At 43.2% G+C, this 18,570-nt stretch overlaps 1 protein-coding gene across 1 annotated transcript in view; it reads right to left on the minus strand.

Moving 5' to 3' along the window:
- STPG1 (sperm tail PG-rich repeat containing 1) overlaps positions 1-18,027 on the minus strand; it is a 130,066-nt gene extending 112,039 nt beyond the window's left edge. The window contains exon 1 of the mRNA XM_077481848.1: positions 17,981-18,027. Coding sequence (XP_077337974.1) covers positions 17,981-17,987 — 7 coding nt within the window. The 5' untranslated portion in view covers positions 17,988-18,027. The remainder of the gene's footprint in view (positions 1-17,980) is intronic.
- Positions 18,028-18,570: the final 543 nt, after the last annotated feature.

Below are 18,570 nucleotides of genomic sequence, written 5' to 3' on the forward strand. Positions count from 1 at the left end.
GCCGGGCCACCGCGCCTTCTTATAGCTCTTTTACAGGCGGTGGCCCAGTCTTTTGTCGCCGCTGCCGCTGCCGCCTTCCGTTCTTCTTCTTCTTCTTCTCCTTCTTCTCCTGGAGATGTTGACTCAACGCTCTCTCCGGCCACAATGCCAGGGACGCTCTGCGCAGCCACTTATATAGGGACAAGGGGTGGTGTCACATGGCTTTATGTCACATGGGTTGGTGTCACATGGTGACCCCGCCCCCTTACGATGTCACAGTCCCCATGTGACATCAACCCATGTGACCAACCCATGTGACATAAAGCCATGTGACACCGCCCCTTGTCCCTATATAAGTGGCAGCGCAGGGCGTCCCTGGCATTGCGGCCGGAGAGATCGTCGAGTCAACATCTCCTGGAGAAGAAGAAGAAGAACGGAAGGCGGCGGCGGCAGCGGCGACAGAAGACCGGGCCACCGCCTGTAAAAGAGCTATAAGAAGGCACGGTGGCCCGGTAGAAGAACCAAAGAGGGAGACAAGACCCCCGAAGTCGGGAGAAGAGGCCGGCGGCGAGGAAGAAAGCCGGACTCCTCCGCTAGCAAAAGAGCTACAAGAAGATAGCGGAGGAGTCCGGCGAGAAGACCCCCGAAGACGCAAGACCCCCGGAGCTGTGCAATAAAGTATTTTATCTCGTGTGTTGTGTTTTTTTTGTACTTTTATTTTACAGGTGAATGGGTAGGGGTACATTGTACCCCATACTCATTCACATAGGGTGGGGGGCCGGTATCCGGGGGCCCCCTTATTAAAGGGGGCTCCCGGATTCCGATAAGCCCCCCGCCCGCAGACCCCGACAACCAACGGCCAGGGTTGTCGGGAAGAGGCCTTTGTCCTCATCAACATGGGGACAAGGTGCTTTGGGGTGGGGGGGCCGTGCGCCCCCCCCCCCTCCCCAAGGCACCCCCCATGTTGAGGGCACGAGGCCTGGTACGGCTCAGGCGGTGGGGGCGCTCGCTCGCCCCCTTTCCTGGCCGGCCGGGTAGCGTGCTCGGACAAGGGTCTATTGTGGACTTGGGGGGACCTCCATGCCGATTTTTTCCGGCGTTGGGGTTTCCCCTTTAAGTCCATACCAGGCGGCGGGGCCAGCGACGTCTCCTTCGCGGGACCCGCCTACCTGGAGACGCGCTCGAAATGAGCGGACTTTCCTCCGCGTGTGTGGGCGAGTCCGTTCATTTCGAAAGTACGGCGGACTTAGTACGTCGTATTAGTCGGCTGAAAAAGTGCCGTGTGTGGGCAAGTAGCCCGTTTGAAAATTCCGACGGACAGTTTGGCGGACGTCCGCCAGACTAAGTACGTCGGACAGACGGCTACGTGTGTACGCGGCTTTAGTGGCACCCCAAACATGGTTCAATAGCGACACAATTATCGCTTGACAAAATGCACAAGTCACTGCAAAACACCTGTGTAAAAGTGAATGGGCTGCCCTATGCGCGACATGCGGAAGAGTGCGTGAATTGCAAAAAAAAAAAAAACTGAAGTAGGGATGCGCAAAATGAGAATAGCACCTTAACTCTACAGGAGATCAAAGACTGACGGTGTGGGACAGGTAAACGTTAATTATCTTCTTTACATTTTTCATCAAGTGACAGTCAGTTTAAATTGTATCCTGTCCTTTAATAGCAGGTGCCCCAAGGTTTCTGCACACATATTCAGTATCTTTGTAGAGCAGCAGTGAATTTTGAAATCCTGGAGAGAAGAAATTTTGACCAGCACCACCCCTTCCCCACATTTGTGGCTTAGTAAAGCTACCCTACCCATCACATACTGTATGTTGCCCAAACTGTATATCCAGGTGGCAGGATGCAGTGGGATTACACAGTAAATAAGCAAGGTAAATTATAACCATGCAAGCTCTGTTCATATTTTTCTTTAAAGTGTACCTAAGAATTTCAGGCTACTTCAAAGGCCCTACAGGAATACAATATGATTACATGACTACTGTGATTGGCTGTCACATCGGCCAAAAGATCTGGAGCCTGCCCATGCACTCTCAGCACAGAAACTCCAGCTCCCATGGACACATATGTGTGGTGTGTGGGTATTTTAAGGTCCACTCTCCTTGCCACCATCATTTTTTTTTTTAAGTGAATTGAAACCGCTGTTTATACATTTCGGAGGTTCTAACAAGCAGACACATAACAGACCTGGTGGTAAGTGGTAACAGTTTAGCAGGCATTTTCAGCCAGAGTTCCATGGAACCCTAGGGTTGCTTCAGAGGTTGGTTGGAGTTCCTTGAACAATGAACAAATTCTGCCTCTTAGATAAGAATACAAAGATACCAATGTTGTTTTTATCTATCTGCAAAAGAGGGATTCTTCCCACTGACTACAAATGTAGGGAACATTCTTCCCAGTAACCAGCACACAAATATACTGTGAGCTGTACATATAGTAATTATTAGATAGGTTTCCTGAAGACCATAATCTTATTTCAGATTTATTTCCTCTGTGTTAAAAAGGTTAAATAAAGCTGTTTTATAGGGTGACAAGTGTAGAACTACCCCCATAGGAATTGCTGAAGTCAGGGTTCCCCACTGCTGCACAACCAGTCACTCAGCATTTTTTTCTTTCATCCAGACACAGAAATCAGTCTTTTGCCGAGTACAGACGAGCGGATTTTCCGCAGGAAAAATCTTGTATGGTTTTTCCAATGGAAATCCGCTCAAGCTTGGTTTACATACACACGGTCACACAAATGTTTGCTGAACTTTCGACCGTCAAGAATGCGGTGACTTACAACACTACGATGAGCTGAGAAAATGAAGTTCAATGCATCCGGGCATGCGTCAAATTGTTTCCGAGTGTACGTAGGAATTTTGTGCATCGGAATTGCTGCAGACGATTGGAATTTCCAATCAAAACTTTTTCCGACCGAAAAATTGAGACCTGCTCTCAATCTTTTGCTGGAGGGAATTCGGCCAACAAAAGTCCGATGAAGCATACACGCTGTCGCATTTTCCGACCAAAAGTTCTCAACGGTCTTTTGCTGGCTGAATTTCCGATCGTGTGTACATGGCATGTGGCTTGTTTTTGTAGTTTTATTAGGGGATGATAACTTGAATAAGGTAAGGGGTTAAGGGATGCCCAGTATGACAACAATAATTCAGGGACACTTCTTCCCTATTTACAGACTACTCTTCTTTTTCCTTCCACCTGCACAAACTTGGTTCCTCTTTGTACAGCTTCTGCTGGTTCACGCCTGAGGGAACTAACAGTATATTGTCAGCAACAGCCCATTATAAGCAGAAACTCTCAGTCCCTTAGCAAAGTAACACATAAGGAGTGAACAGCCCTTTACATCACCTTCTGCTTCCCTGTGGCCACTGATCCCAGTTCCACTGCTTGCAGAAGTTGCTAGCCCACCTGGCTTCCACCAGCCACTCCTGGCTGTCTTCCTGTTGCCAGTCATCCTGACTGACGTGCACATGGAGACTCCCCTGGGCAAAGGCTTGGTACACCACTATTTTCAAGAGAGCACTGCTACAGCTGGCAGCCTCTACCCTTGTCTGTCCCTGCAACATGTTGATCTACTCAATGTCTCTCCTTGCTCTCTCACCCCCCCCCCCCCGGTAAGAGGACAGACAGCTTCCCTCAGCACTGCTTCTCCATCTTCAAACCGACTCCCCTGCTGGCATGGCTCACATCTATTTAAGGGCTCCTTGACAGGCCCCTAAATATTTGAGGCAACCCCTCTTTGCTTCCGCCCACTATTTTCTAGAACTTTCTCATCCATTCTTGAAACGGGGTGGCACCAGTGAGCTGCCAGGATGAGTCATCAAGCCCTGGCTTCTAATAACCTTGACCCAGATTCAGTGGGTTTATCCCTGGGCCAGACTATATTTTGCCTACTCTCATTTCTAGTAGCACACACTAAAGGATGCTACATAAGAAAATGGTACATGCTGTGACTGTATAAAGGATTGATTTGCATTTTTTGCGATACCGTACTGCGTCCCTTTAACTGACAATTGCAACAATTGTGGGGCCGTGCGACGCTGTACCCAAATAAAATTGATGTCCTTTTTTTCCCACAAATAGAGCTTTCTTTTGGTGGTATTTGATCACCTCTGCTGTTTTTTTTGTTTGCGCTATAAACAAAAAAGTGCGACAGTTTTGAAAAAATATATATATTTTTTACTTTTTCCTATAATACATATCCAATTTTTTCTTTTATCAGTTTAGGTCAATATGTATTCTACATATTTTTGGTAAAAGAAATTGAAATAAGTGTATATTAATTGGTTTTCACAAAAGTTATAATGTCTACAAAATAAGGATATATTTATGGCATTTTTTTTTTTACTAGTAGTGGGTAATGGCGGTGATCTGCAATTTTTAGAGGGACTGCAACATTGCGGCAGACAGATCAGAAACTTTTGACACTTTTTTGGTACCATTGACATTACACAGCTAAAAATAGCCACTGATTACTGTATAAAAGTCATGGGCAGGGAAGGGGTTAACACTAGGGGCAATCAAGGGGTTAATTTTGTTACCTAGGGAATGTTTCTAACTGTGGGGGGATGGGACTGCTTGGGGGAGGAGACCAATTACTGTTCCTAAACAGTAGGAACAAGGGATCCGTGTACTGCCCTGGGGAACATGTATCAATGCACATTTTTTAGTTTTTATTTAAAAAGATAATTTTAACAATAAAACAATAAAAATATAAAATTCCTTTAAATATAGTGCCGGGGGGGGGGCTCTTTAGTCTGCCACTAAAGTGGCACATCTTTACCGTGTATAGAATCTACTGCAGCAAAAATGACATTTATAAAGAAAAATAAATTACATTTTCCCTGCAAGCTTTCTTTATTTTGTAAATACAATGGCTTGATGAGTCTGTATGTATGATGAGTCCACAATTTACCCTGATAGAGGCTACAATTTAGTGCACTCGGAACAAGATTAGAAATTTTTTGGGAAAAATGATGGTGTCTGTTTTGCAGACATTGGATAGAAGTAACAGGTGCTGAAAAATTGGACTTTGGGTGTTGGTGGGGCCTTCTGACCGTAACCCTACAGAGGTACTGTTGATAAAAGCAAGAATTGGCCTGCTGTAAAAAATTGAAATTATATGCCACGGACAAACAGGTGCAGAAAAATTGGGCTCTGGGTGTTGGTGGTACCTTCACACCATAACCCTATAGTGATACTCTTGATGAAAGTAAGAATTGTCCTTGCTGGAAAAAAATGAAATTATATGCACCTGTCAAACAGGTGCAGAAAAATTGGTGTTAATTAGGCCCATGAAACCTATTCTAATACATTTCTTCTAGATAAAATCAACACCCACCAAACTAGGCAGCCTAGACAGTCTTGCAGAGATTCCACATCCCAAAAACACTTAATTGGCAACATCGGCATCAGGTAATTTTGATAAATGTCAGCCAGTCAACAGAGTCTGTGGACAGATGCATTCTTTTATCTGTCACAAAACCTCCGGCAGCACTAAATGCCCATTCAGAAAGTATGTTGGATGTAGGGCAGCCCAGCACCTCAATTGTATACTGGGCAAGTTCTGGCCAGTGGTCTATTCTCATGACCAAGTAGCCCAGTGGATTGTCAACTGGAAAGGTCTCCATGTCTTTTTTTCTCCCCTAGATAATCTCCCACCATATGATGAAGATGCTGCCGATGGGATGCGAAAGCTGACAGCCCTGGGCATCAAGGACTAAAAAATTTGCATCACTGAGGTAGACCCCATCTCCACTGTTCCTACTTTGACCAACATAAGCCTCAAAACTAACTTTTCCATGAGACTGTAACCTAGCATTACATAAACTCCTCTTTAAGGTGTCCTCAAGATATTTCATCCTCTGCTCACTCTGTGGGGACAGGATGAGTTCCGAGACTTTTCCCTTGTAACGGTGGTCAACAAAGAGGGTTGCCAACCAGTAATGGTGCTTCTCCTTGATGCCACAAATTCTCAGGTCCTTTCGCAGGCTTGGAACAATAAAGGAGCCCATGCACCACAAGTTTGCAGAGGCATGAGAAGAAGAGTCCTCGTGGTCACTGAGGATTACAGTATCTGGAACTGCCTCCTCCAAGCCACGTACTACTCCCAAGGGTACTGGGGATGGAAAACCATCTCTTAAGGTTTGACGTATGTTTTTCTCTGCTTCCATGCCTCCAAAACTGCCAGAATCCTCCTCCTCCTCCCTCTCCTCTTGTGTGTTCTGTGGCATCGCAAGAATGGTGTCTGCATAAAGTGAGCCCTAAGAGGAAAGGAAGACCTCCTCTTCCTCCCGCTTCTCTGCCTCGAGTGCCCTGTCCATAATGCTGCGTAGCGTCTGCCCCAGCAGAAACATAACAGGGATTGTGTCACTGATGCATGCATTGTCATGGCTCACCATCCTTGTCACCGACTCAAATGGTGACAGTACAGTGCATGCATTCTTTATCAGCAGCCATTGGTGTGGGGAAAAAAAGCCAAGCTGCCCTGAGCCTGTCATTGTGCCATCCTCACACAGGTATTCATTGACAGCCTTCTGCTGCATGTGCAGCCTCTGCAGCATTGCCAAAGTTAAGTTCCACCTGGTGGGCATGTCACAAATCAGGCGGTTTACGCGCAGGTGGAATTCTTGTTGAATTTAAGCCAACCGAACACTGGCTGTGTATAACTCTTGTAAGACTCTTCTGACCTGCTTCAGAAGATCTTGCAACCCTGGGTACCTGTTTAAGAAACGCTGCACCACCAAATTGAGGACATGCGTCAACTTTCCCTGTCAAAGGGTGGACAGGAGGTCAGTGCCATTATCGCACACCACCATTCCTGACTCAAGCTGGCATGGTGTCAACCACCTCTGGACCTGCCCCTGCAGAGCTGAAAGAATCTCTACTCCATTGTGGCTCCTGTCCCCTAGACAGACCAGCTGAAACACTGCATGGCATATTTTAGTCTGACTCATTGAATAGCCCTATGAACGCTTAGGGGGTACTGGTGGTTCATAGGACAATTCAGCAGAGGAGGTCATGAAGGAGGAGAGGGTGGTGCTGATAAATCTTGCATCATCACCACCAGCTGTATAAAGACGTGGTGGCAAAATAAGCTCCAACACTGAGCCTTGTCCTGCATCCTTCCTAGTTGCCAGCACGGTTACCCAGTGTGCTGTGAACAAAATATAGCATCACTGACCATGCTTGCTGGACCACATGTCAGCAGTACCATGGACCTTGCTGCTTGCCCAACGATGCCACAACATTTCCTTCAACGTGATGGTACAGAGCTAGAATGGCTTTACGTACAAAAGAAATAGAGACTGGGAACCTGCCATTATGGTACAGCACATTCTGCAAATTTTGAGGAAGGGGGCAGAAACCACCAAAGGCAGGAGTTGTAACGCCAACAGCTTGGACAAATTGGAATTTAGACACTGAGCATGTGGGTGGCAGTGGCTGTATTTTTTTTTCACTGCAGCAGCTGGGGCAGAGAAATTTGCCTGCTATACTCTACAGCTGGTGGTGTGCTGCTGGCAGACGTGCTGCAAGGACCTGTGATATCCTTCGTTATACTATCATGCCTGTCAGTAGAGACTTCTGAGAAGTCATGCGATATAGCGGGGGGGGGGGGGGGGGGGTAGACCTGAAAGGTGAGCAGTGAGGAGGAGAAGAATTGCATCCCTTTTGCGTGGATTTTATGTGCTCTTGCCAATGGGCAGTGGGAGGTTAAGTGCCTTGTCAAGCATGTGGTACCCAAATGACTGGTGTTTTTGCCACGCTTGATCTGTATGAGACAAAGTTTGCAAATTACAACAGTGTGATCGGCTATACATGTCCAAAAGGGGCCCAGACAGCTGAGCTGTGGGAAGTAGTAATGCCTGTGCATCGTCAAGGAACAAGTGGTTGACGTTGTGTTCAAATAGCTGAGCAGCATCCGTGCATGATGCTGAGGCTATGGCAGGGCTAGCTGTCAAAAAGGAGGCAGAATAAGCCACTCTGGCAGCTGTGGTGGACTGCACACTAGTTTCTGCTTGGGTGATAGAGGATGAGTAGGATGAGGATGGTTTAATAAGCCAGTCCACTACCTCCTCTGAATGCTGTGATTGGATAACATGGGCAACATCACTAAACAGAGAAAATTATGCCCTGCCTGAGGATGGACCATGTCCACCTTTGCCTGTGGACAAAGGCACTGCTGGCCCCCTCATAGTGGCATGGGAACGTCTATCTCTCCTTGTTGGCCTCCCAGACATGATGGGGGGCTTACTACCCAAATGTAATAGAGATGGGGAAAAGTGTAATTCGATGCACTTTAATCAATGGAAAGTGGTGTTTGGTCTACATTAGCTTGAGGACTGCCGCTGACAGAAATGTCAAGGCTATAAAAAAAAAAGGGAACAACAGTGCTGCAGTCAGAAAAACTGCAGCTCACAATTTTAAAAAAGAAGGCTGGCACGGGACATAAAAACCCCCCCACAAAATGCAGAACCAAAAAAGGGGGGGTATACAGAGCTGTATACAGCACTAAGTGTTATGTAATGCGCTGTAAAACACTGAACCACACAGACACACTCCACTGACACCCTATAATATACTGCAATAAGACTGCATTGACGCACTTCAATACACTGCAGTAAAACTGCACTGACGCACTACAATATACTGCAGAAAAACTGCACTGACGCAATACAATATACTGAAACGGCACTGGTGCACTACATTATACTCCAGTAAAACTGCACTTATGCACTACAATATACTGCAGTAAAAGTGTGCTGACAAACTTCAGTATACTTCAGTAAAAGTGCATTGACGCACTACAATATACTGCATTAGAACTGCACTGATGCACTACAACATACTCCAGTAAAACTACACAGAAGCACTACGACATACTCCAGTAAAACTACACTGAAGCACTACAACATACTGCAGTAAAACTGCACTGATGCACTACAATATACTGCAGTAAAACTGCACTGATGCACTACATTATACTGCAGTAAAACTGCACTGATGCACTTCAATAAAAGTGAACCGACACACTACTCTGAGGCACACAATGCATTGTGGGGCGTTCTGCTGGAACGAACAAACGGTTGAATGCCCTGCCAATTCGGGTGTTCGCCGAAAATAAGAAAATTAAAAATCCATAGTGTAAAATTGTAATTAATAATTGATAAAAACAAGTAACAGAATGCCTGCTTACATTGATATATGCCTTCTCCTGGCACTCAATGTGAAATAATCAGATAAAACCTGACCCAAATATTAAGGCCCTTTTGGAGAATTGGATCAAATCAAGCATATTGTTAGATGCAATAATGGCCACCAGATGTCACTCTTGTTCTCTCCACACTAAACACGTCATATAAATTAAAGAAGAGGGAGAGTGATATCTGGTGACCATTATTACACCTAGCATCATGTCCGGCAGTTGGCCAACATGTGGGCAGGAAGATTAGAGGGGGAGCAAGTGACCTTAGTTGTTAAAAGCTGGGAATTATAGGGCACAGAATAGTACATACTGTGTACTACTTCTTTCACAGGATTCTGAATGGTTAGTTAGTGATGATGTCAGCAGCCACCATTTTAGTTAATTTTACCCTCAAATTCTTTACATCCAAAGAAGATGCCATCTTGGCCCATTTAGTTGCCATGGTCCTGCACACGCAATCAAAAGCTGAATATGGTCAGGGACGCATGCATGACTTCCACGGGACCGGCTGCATGTCTAAGTAGCTCCTTAGTACTCACTCCAATTAGCCTGCTTCCTGGGGCCATGAAGCTAAAAAACCCACCACAACCCCCTCTAAGCCCTTGTACACACGGTCGGAGATTCTGACGGAATGTGTCCGATCGGACCGTTTTGTCGGATATTCCGACTGTGTGTGGTCTACATCAGACTGTTTACGTCGGAGTATCCACAACTGCCATCTCAGGTTGAAGAACTTGACAATCGTAATCGCAGGAACAATCTCAGGATTAGAGGAGTCCCTGAATCTAACACTGACCTGATTCCTGCCATGTACAAACTGTTCCAATCTCTGCTCCTGAATCATAAATCTGAGTCCTTTACTTGTGACCGCATTTACCGGGGCTTTGCGCCCAAAACCACCGCCTGACAAACATCCTAGAGATATTGTACTCTTCCTAAAAGACTTCCTTATCAAAGAGGAGATCCTTAGAGCTGTTCGCAACTCTCATTCTATCACCCTGTGCAAATTTATCCTGACATCTCCCCAGCAACCCTGGATAGATGCCGCAAGATGAAGGAGGTAACCACAGTGTTAGCTACTGCACGCATCCATTACAGATGGGGCTTCCCCTTTAAGCTTTCAGACCCCATAATGGTACCACATACACAGCAACCACACTTTTGGAAGACCAAGAACATCTGATTGTGCTGTTTCAGGTTGGCTCTAACTTGGAGATGACTTTATTTCCACACTCTGTGCATGTTTAACATGGTCTGATGTTCTCTGTGGTTAGAACTCCACCTAATGGCTATTTTTGGAAGTTCCTCTGCACAGCATCTTTCAATCTGTACACTATAGTCTACTTCCTGGTAGACTATGGTAAATGTTTGCACTATTCAAATAATAGAATGTACCCACTCCCGATGACATCTGGACCATTGCGGACGATTCCAGGATGCTTGAATATTTCCCCTTATTACCATATAAGGACAGCATGGCGACCATCCCCCCCCCCCCCCCCCCCCCATTTTTTTTCTCTTCCTTTTTAGGTAGACACAACTCTCTACCAACAATCGTGCAGACGGGTATTCAGAGACTATCTCTATTCTTTCTAAAGAAACTTGCCTCTGGGCTCCTGACATGGACACAGACTGCAATAATTTGCTTTCTGTCTCCTGCAATATAAGGTTGAGACATGCACTCATTATGCATATTTTTCAAACATTGTAGGCTAGTTTGGCAGATGCCGCTGCCATGTTACCCCACTCCACTAATATCTTGATGTCTTCTGAAAGGATATGACTCCTGGAGATAGGAGCATTTCTGCCCCTTACATAGCTAATTTCTCAGCTTTAGGCTTCTGCTATTTGCAACCTGACCCAATGTTTTACCAGCTCAGAATCGTTATGCTGGCTTTTTTCTCTGTTGTTATTTTGATTATACATTTTCAATTCAAGTTTTTGTTTTTTTCAGTTATCAAAGCATATCAATCAAAGCATACATTGTAATGGTTTTAACACTGTGTATTCTGTAAGGTATCCCCCATGGCGTTTCACTTGTGTTGGAGAATTCTGGCGATGCACTGATGTTACCACCATACCTCTCAGGTGAGCCTAAATGGATCTCATTTCAAAAATGGTGATTACGTGTATTACACACAATGTGCAGGGCTTTAATTCTCCCCACAAATGTAAAAAAGCATTAACCACTTTTAAAAAATTAGGAGCCCAAATTGTCTTGATACAGGAGACCCATTTTTCCTCAAATAATCATCACAGGTCTTACAAACAATCATTCTTTACCCTGTACCAATCAAACTATAGAAGTGTTGCACTATTGTTGCATAACACATTCCCCTTAGAGGTGCAACATGTCTACAAAGACCCAGATAGCAGATTCCTTATAATTAAGGGGTCAATAGCTGGACAGGAAATGACGATTGCAAATGTGTATGCATCTAATGTAGTGCAGGCCTCCTTTTTGCCTCCTTCTTTAAAATCCTTGAACGATATTCTTCAACACATATGTACAGTATCTCACAAAAGTGAGTACACCCCTCACATTTTTTGAAAATATTTCATTATATTTTTTCATGTGACAACATTGAAGAAATTACACTTTGCTATAATGTAAAGTAGTGAGTGTACAGCTTGTATAACAGTGTAAATTTGCTGTCTCCTCAAAATCACTCAACACACATCCATGAATGTCTAAACCGCTGCCAACAAAAGTGAGCACACCGCTAATTGAAAATGTCCACATTGGGCACAAAGTGTCAATATTTTGTGTGGCCACCATTCATTTCCAGTACTGCCTTAACCCTCTTGGGCATGGAGTTCACCAGAGCTTCACAGGTTGGAGTCCTCTTCCACTCCTCCATGACGAAATCACCGAGCTGGTGGATGTTGTTAGAGACCTAGCGCTCTTCCTCCTTTATTTAAAGATGCCCCACAGATGCTCAATAGGGTTTTGGTCTGGAGACATGCTTGGCCAGTCCATCACCTTTACCCTCAGCATTTTTAGCAATGCAGTGGTTGTCTTGGAGGTGTGCTTGGGTCATTATCATGTTGGAATACTGCCCTGTGGCCCAGTCCCCGAAGGGCGGGGATCATGCTCTGCTTCAGTATGTCACAGTACATGTTGGAATTCATGGTTCCCTCAATGAACTGTAGCTCCCCAGTGCCGGCAGCACTCAGGCAGCCCCAGACCATGACACTCTCACCACCATGCTTGACTGTAAGCCAGGCACACTTGTCTTTGTACTCCTCACCTGGTTGCCACCACACACACACTTGACACTATCTGAACCACATAAGTTTATCTTGGTCTCATCAGACCACAGGACGTAGTTCCAGTAATCTATATCCTTACTCTTCTTGTCTTCAGCAAACTGTTTGCGGGCTTTCTTGTGCATCATCTTTAGAAGTGGCTTCCTTCTGGGATGACAGCCATGCAGACCAATTTGATGCAGTGTGCGGCGTATGGTCTGAGCACTGACAGGTTGACCCCACACCTCTTCAACCTCTGCAGCAATGCTGGCAGCACTCATATATCTATTTCCAAAAGACAACCTTTGGATATGACACTGAGCACGTGAATTCAAATTCTTTGGTTGACCATGGCGAGGCCTGTTCTGAGTGGAACCTGTCCTGTTAAACCTCTGTATGGTCTTGGACACCGTGTTGCAACTCAGTTTATTATGGTCAACCACCAACTCCACACACAAGCTTACTCCCCTCAATTCCATTGTTTCCCAATCTCTCACCCTCACTTTCCATTGGTCAGTATAAAAGCAAACTTGAACTAATTTCATCTGCACCTCCAGGCTCATCCTTTCTCAGTGAACCATTATTTAATTATTATTTAATCGTCCTGAAAGTTTTATAAATATACTCATAATAGGGGCGCTAGACCAAATACTAAACAATAAAAAATGTGAGACTAGTGATAATACAATATCTAAAATGATACATAACATATCACAAAAAACTGCAATATACCAAAAAATTGCAAACAAAATAAGGTGAAAAACAAAAATATGTGAAGTCCCAATTAGGTGCTAACACCAAAAAAGGAAAACAAATAAATAAATAAGTATGAATCCAAAAGTCCAAAGCAGTGGTTTTTTTCAGTGAAAAACTTCTTATGAATCCATAAACAGAACAACTGCTGGGATCTTCTATAACGTAATAAAACAATGTCCCTTCACCAAGAATTTATGGACATAAAAAAGACACCCCACTTGTGAAGAAATAGATGTCTTCTTACCAGATGCTGTTGACTACTTTAATTAAAAAGATAGTCAAATAGGCTTATGCAGGGTAAAGTCCCTGCTCACATGGAATCAGGTGGACCCCCTATGGACAGAAGCTTCTCCTCACAGACTCAGATAGGTCATAAAAAAAGCCAAACAAAAATCCATAGCATAATACCGTTTAATAAAACATAAATTATAAAACATAAGGCCAAATGGCTGCTTACATATGTTGGTGCCCAACCTGGCACTGGGGCTGCTTGCTTGAAACAAAAGTTTTCGTAATGGATACATAGTTCCTCGTGGTATAAGGCGTGCGTTCCACCGAAGGGCAGCCGATGACCAAGGACGACCGGAACTAGACGTAAACGAACGTGACTGGATACCGCCTCGACGTACGTTTCGTTTGACACGTCATCAGGAAGCGCTTCCTATCTGAGTCTGTGAGGAGAAGCTTCTGTCCATAGGAGGTCCACCTGATTCCATGTGAGCAGGGACTTTACCCTGCATAAGCCTATTTGACTATCTTTTTTATTAAAGTAGTCAACAGCATCTGGTAAGAAGACATCTATTTCTTCACAAGTGGGGTGTCTTTTTTATGTCCATAAATTCTTGGTGAAGGGACATTGTTTTATTACGTTATAGAAGATCCCAGCAGTTGTTCTGTTTATGGATTCATAAGAAGTTTTTCACTGAAAAAAACCACTGCTTTGGACTTTTGGATTCATACTTATTTATTTATTTGTTTTCCTTTTTTGGTGTTAGCACCTAATTGGGACTTCACATATTATTGTTTTTCACCTTATTTTGTTTGCAATTTTTTGGTATATTGCAGTTTTTTGTGATATGTTATGTATCATTTTAGATATTGTATGATCACTAGTCTCACATTTTTTATTGTTTAGTATTTGGTCTAGCGCCCCTATTATGAGTATATTTATAGCACTACAAGTTTTTTTCTTGTTTTTCTAGGGAGCAGCTATTAGTGTTTCATTTAGCACATATTTGATTCACTGATTATTTGATTGTTTAATTTTTCATATATATCTTTTATTATTAATTTTAGTGGCGCAGGGTTTAATAGTTGCTGTGTTGTCAGCCACTCCTTTTCACATTCGTCCTGAAAGTTTTGCATGGTGGAAATCCAATTCCCTGGTCATTCACCACATCCGATCTCCGCGCACAAAAACAAATCCCACTTTGGGAGCACTATAGAAATCACTTTTATATCTCCCATCATAGTCTTACCCCCCCCCCCCCCCAAAGTTTTCGAACAGATCTGCTATGGGTCCCCCAGAGGCAAAGGCCTCATTTCAACTCTTTACAAAACAGTGTTGGCTTCATGTCTTTCAGGTGAACTTCCATATAGAAGTAAATGGGAGACTGACTGTAATGAAAAGTTTGCTTCGGAGGGCTGGGGTACCATGCTGGTAAACCTTTGTAAGGCCACTAAATCACTGGCAGTTAGGGAAACGGCCTATAAGGTATTGACCAGATGGTATTACACTCCTTCCAGACTCCAGGTAATGTTCCCAGGAACATCTGGGTTATGCTTTAGGGGCTACCAACTTCCAGGCACCTTTAGACACATATTTTGGGATTGTGGACTACTATTTCCAGTGTGGAGAGGAGTAATTGCTATATCTTCTGCAATATCTGGAACTCCTCTAAAGCTCACAATTTCAATGTGTTTACTTGGAGTGATGATCCCAGGTATCCTCCACAAAGAGGAATGTCTTATACATACTATTTGTATATTCACTCTGTGGGTCATCGCCCTTCACTGGAAGTCCCCCGTAGTATCCCTATCCTCCATCCTAGATAGAATGAATATGGTTATGATAATGGAGAGGATTTTGTATACTCTACAAGATAAAATGCACCTATTTGAGCGTAGATGGAAAGCCCGAAGGCATATTTTGCTAATGCAAGGCTAAACGGCAATTAAGGTTGTCAGGTCTTAACCGAACAGTACCTTTATGTATACCTTTTCCATACTTCTTTTTCTGTATGATTCTGAGTTATTCTGTATTTCTATTATTAATGATATGCTTTTGATGTCAAGTTTATGATGTACTCTGTCACAAGATTATATATATATATATATATATATATATATATATATATATATATATATATATATATATATATATACTTTAACAAATAAAAACGTTGTAAACAAAAAAAAGAGCTGAATATGGTACCTTTTGGAGGCAGACTACTGGCCAATTTTAGTTTATGTGGAAAAAAGTATTGTACTTACTATATTTCTAATTTAATAAGTGTGCTAGACTTATTAAAAAAGTAATTTTTAAAATAAATGGTGCAGTTTGCCTTTAACCTCTTTATGACCGCGCTATAGCCAAATGACTGCTACAGCGCAGTCGCACATTGCCGGGAGAGCCACATATGACGTCCTCCCTTGGTCGTGTTTCTTGCGCACCCCCTGTGGCATGCATCAACAGGGATCTGTGATCGCTGCGTCCTTGGGACACGCTGCCCACAGATCGTGGTCAGGGCCGGGTTAACATAGGGGCTATTGGAGCTGGAGCTCCATGCCCCTTCTGTAACATAGGCCCAACCCAGTGGTGTGAGTGGCTCACTAATGCTGTCCAGCCCTGCTGTGTGTGCAGTGTACACGATTTTTCTGTAAATTGCGGTGGCATTAATATGTAAATTTTTAGAGCATTCATAGGTATGTCAAACTCCCTAAGCCCTAGTCCATCATCATATTTGCTGAATGCTGCCGATGCTGGGAATGTGTAACAAGCCCTGCCAGCCACAGTCAACAAGCCTGCCATCAGCCTGTACTGCAAAAGGTGAGCAGATGGACCGGGGGGGAGTTATCCAGAGATAAACAGAGAAGGAATTACAGTTTGGTGGGAAAACATGACCAAAGAGGGGGTGTGCAGCGGTGGCTGGGGTACAAAGATGAGCAGAGGCGTGTGGAGTTTGGGGTGCAGAGGTTAGTAGGGGGATTTAGAATGCACAAGTGTATTGAGAGGAGGTGGATAAAGATGCAGGGGAAGAGTCTGTCACTGTAAATACCCCTGTTACATGGTTGGTAAGTGTAAAGCTCCATTTACATCATACATTGCGTGTAGGACAGCCTCTCTCACTCTTTTTCTCTCTCTCTCTCTCTCTCTCTCTGTCTCACCCGTCTCTCCCTTACACTTCCTTTTTCTTTCACACTTCCTCTCTGTCTCACCCCTCTCTCTCACCCTTTCTCTTTCTCTCATGCCCATCCCCTCTCTCTCTCTCACCCCCTCTATTTAATTTCTTTAAATTATATTAAATTTGTTTTAACAAAAAAAGTTTGCAATTTCATTTTATTTATTTCCATAAAAAGGCCCACCATAATCCTCAGCACCAGGACCATGATGCTCTTAATCCGGCCCTCATGGTAAAGAGACACTCAAAGCAGCTCTTTACCATGTGATCAACTGTGTCCAATCACAGCTGATCACAGTGTACATCTAAACTGATAATCAGGGCACTGATCATCAGTGCAGCAACAACAGTGCCCACCAGTGCCAATCTGTGCCCATCAGTGTTGCCTGACAGTGCTGCCTGTCATTGTTCATCAGTGCTGCCTGTCGGTGCCTATCAGTGATGCCTATCATTGCTGCCTATCAGTGCCTGTCAGTTCTGCATATCAGTGCCCATCAGTGTGCATCAGTTCAGCCTCATCAGTGCATATCAGTGAAGGAGAAAAATTACTTTATTTCCAAAATTTTATAACAGAAACTAAGAAAAACTTTTCTTTTTTTTTTTTTTATCTTTTTTCCTTTGTTTAGCAAAAAAATTAAAAAACCCCAAAGGTGATTAAATGCCACCAAAGAAAGCTCTATCTGTCTAAAAAAATTAAAAATGAATATATATATATATATATATATATATATATATATATATATATATATATATGTATATATATAATATATATATAAAATTTCATTTGGGTACAGTGTTGCATGCCCGTAATGTCAATCACAGCGCTGAAAGCTGAAAATTGGCCTGGGCCGGAAGAGGCTAAAAGTGCCCAGTAGGCAAGTGGTTAATACCACTTTAAATAAATACAAAAAAACTGATAATCATAAAATCAACTCGACCACACATGCGCCTAGGATATGTATGCATGTGTAAAACAAAAAAAAAAAAAGCTGTCAATGTTTTAAATGTATTACAATTTTATGTATCGTAGCTTTTTCACAGGAGGAATACATTTTGGAGGTTTGACATATTCTATTTTTATCAACTCAATATTGCCAAATTATATTTAAAGGAGAATTATAGGGATCATGTTGTGTTTGTGTGTTCAAATTCATTTTAGTTTTTTTTTTTTTTTTTTTTAATGTAATGATTTCATAAACAAAAATAGTCAATAATATGCATCTTAGCATGTAGGTCAAGTGGATCAGCAGTGACAGGGTTAGTCACCATAACAACAAATGCCTTTTCTCCTTGAAATACATTTCGGATATATATATAAACAACAGTACTTCAATTCAGTGCATACAACTAGTAAACATACAGATCTTTCCTGTATTCATACCTTCCATGCTGCGAACGGTGCTGGAACTCTGAGCATATCTGCTATTACAATTCTGTATACTGGTTACTTAGCAACCACCAAGCAGGCATGTGCTGTACAAAGTCAGCCATCTTGCTACACCCTGATCTTTTCAGGCTCAGTAGAGAGTGCACAGTTTATACACAAGAAGTTCTATTGATTCAAGTATGACATAGATGTGTTAAAGTAATGTTACTGCCTATATAACATGAGCTAATTTATTTATAGTATATAAAGTACAATACATATTATATATTTATTTATCCACCAATAGAATGCAGATGACGTCATTTGGTGACTAGTTGGACCAGAAAATCAGCTCCACTCTCTTGTGTTCCATCCTGGCTCTCCTCCCCAGCTCTCCTCCACCTCACAGACCAATTTAGCTGTGCTTACTTTTTATTCAATGACATATGAAACAAAAGGGGCTGTGAATGACAGATCTACGGGGTGTGGAGGGAGCAACACGAAAACAGCCCAGAAAAGAATGAGCAATGGTTTGGTGAGACATCTGTCATTTCGGAAATTGTATTTTTTTTTGTTCTCCATCAGAATAATATAATACCACTGAT

This window comes from Lithobates pipiens, unplaced genomic scaffold (genome assembly GCF_037356315.1).
Source record: "Lithobates pipiens isolate NorthernLeopardFrog02 unplaced genomic scaffold, aLitPip1_a1.2 Scaffold_16, whole genome shotgun sequence".
NCBI lineage: Eukaryota > Metazoa > Chordata > Amphibia > Anura > Ranidae > Lithobates > Lithobates pipiens.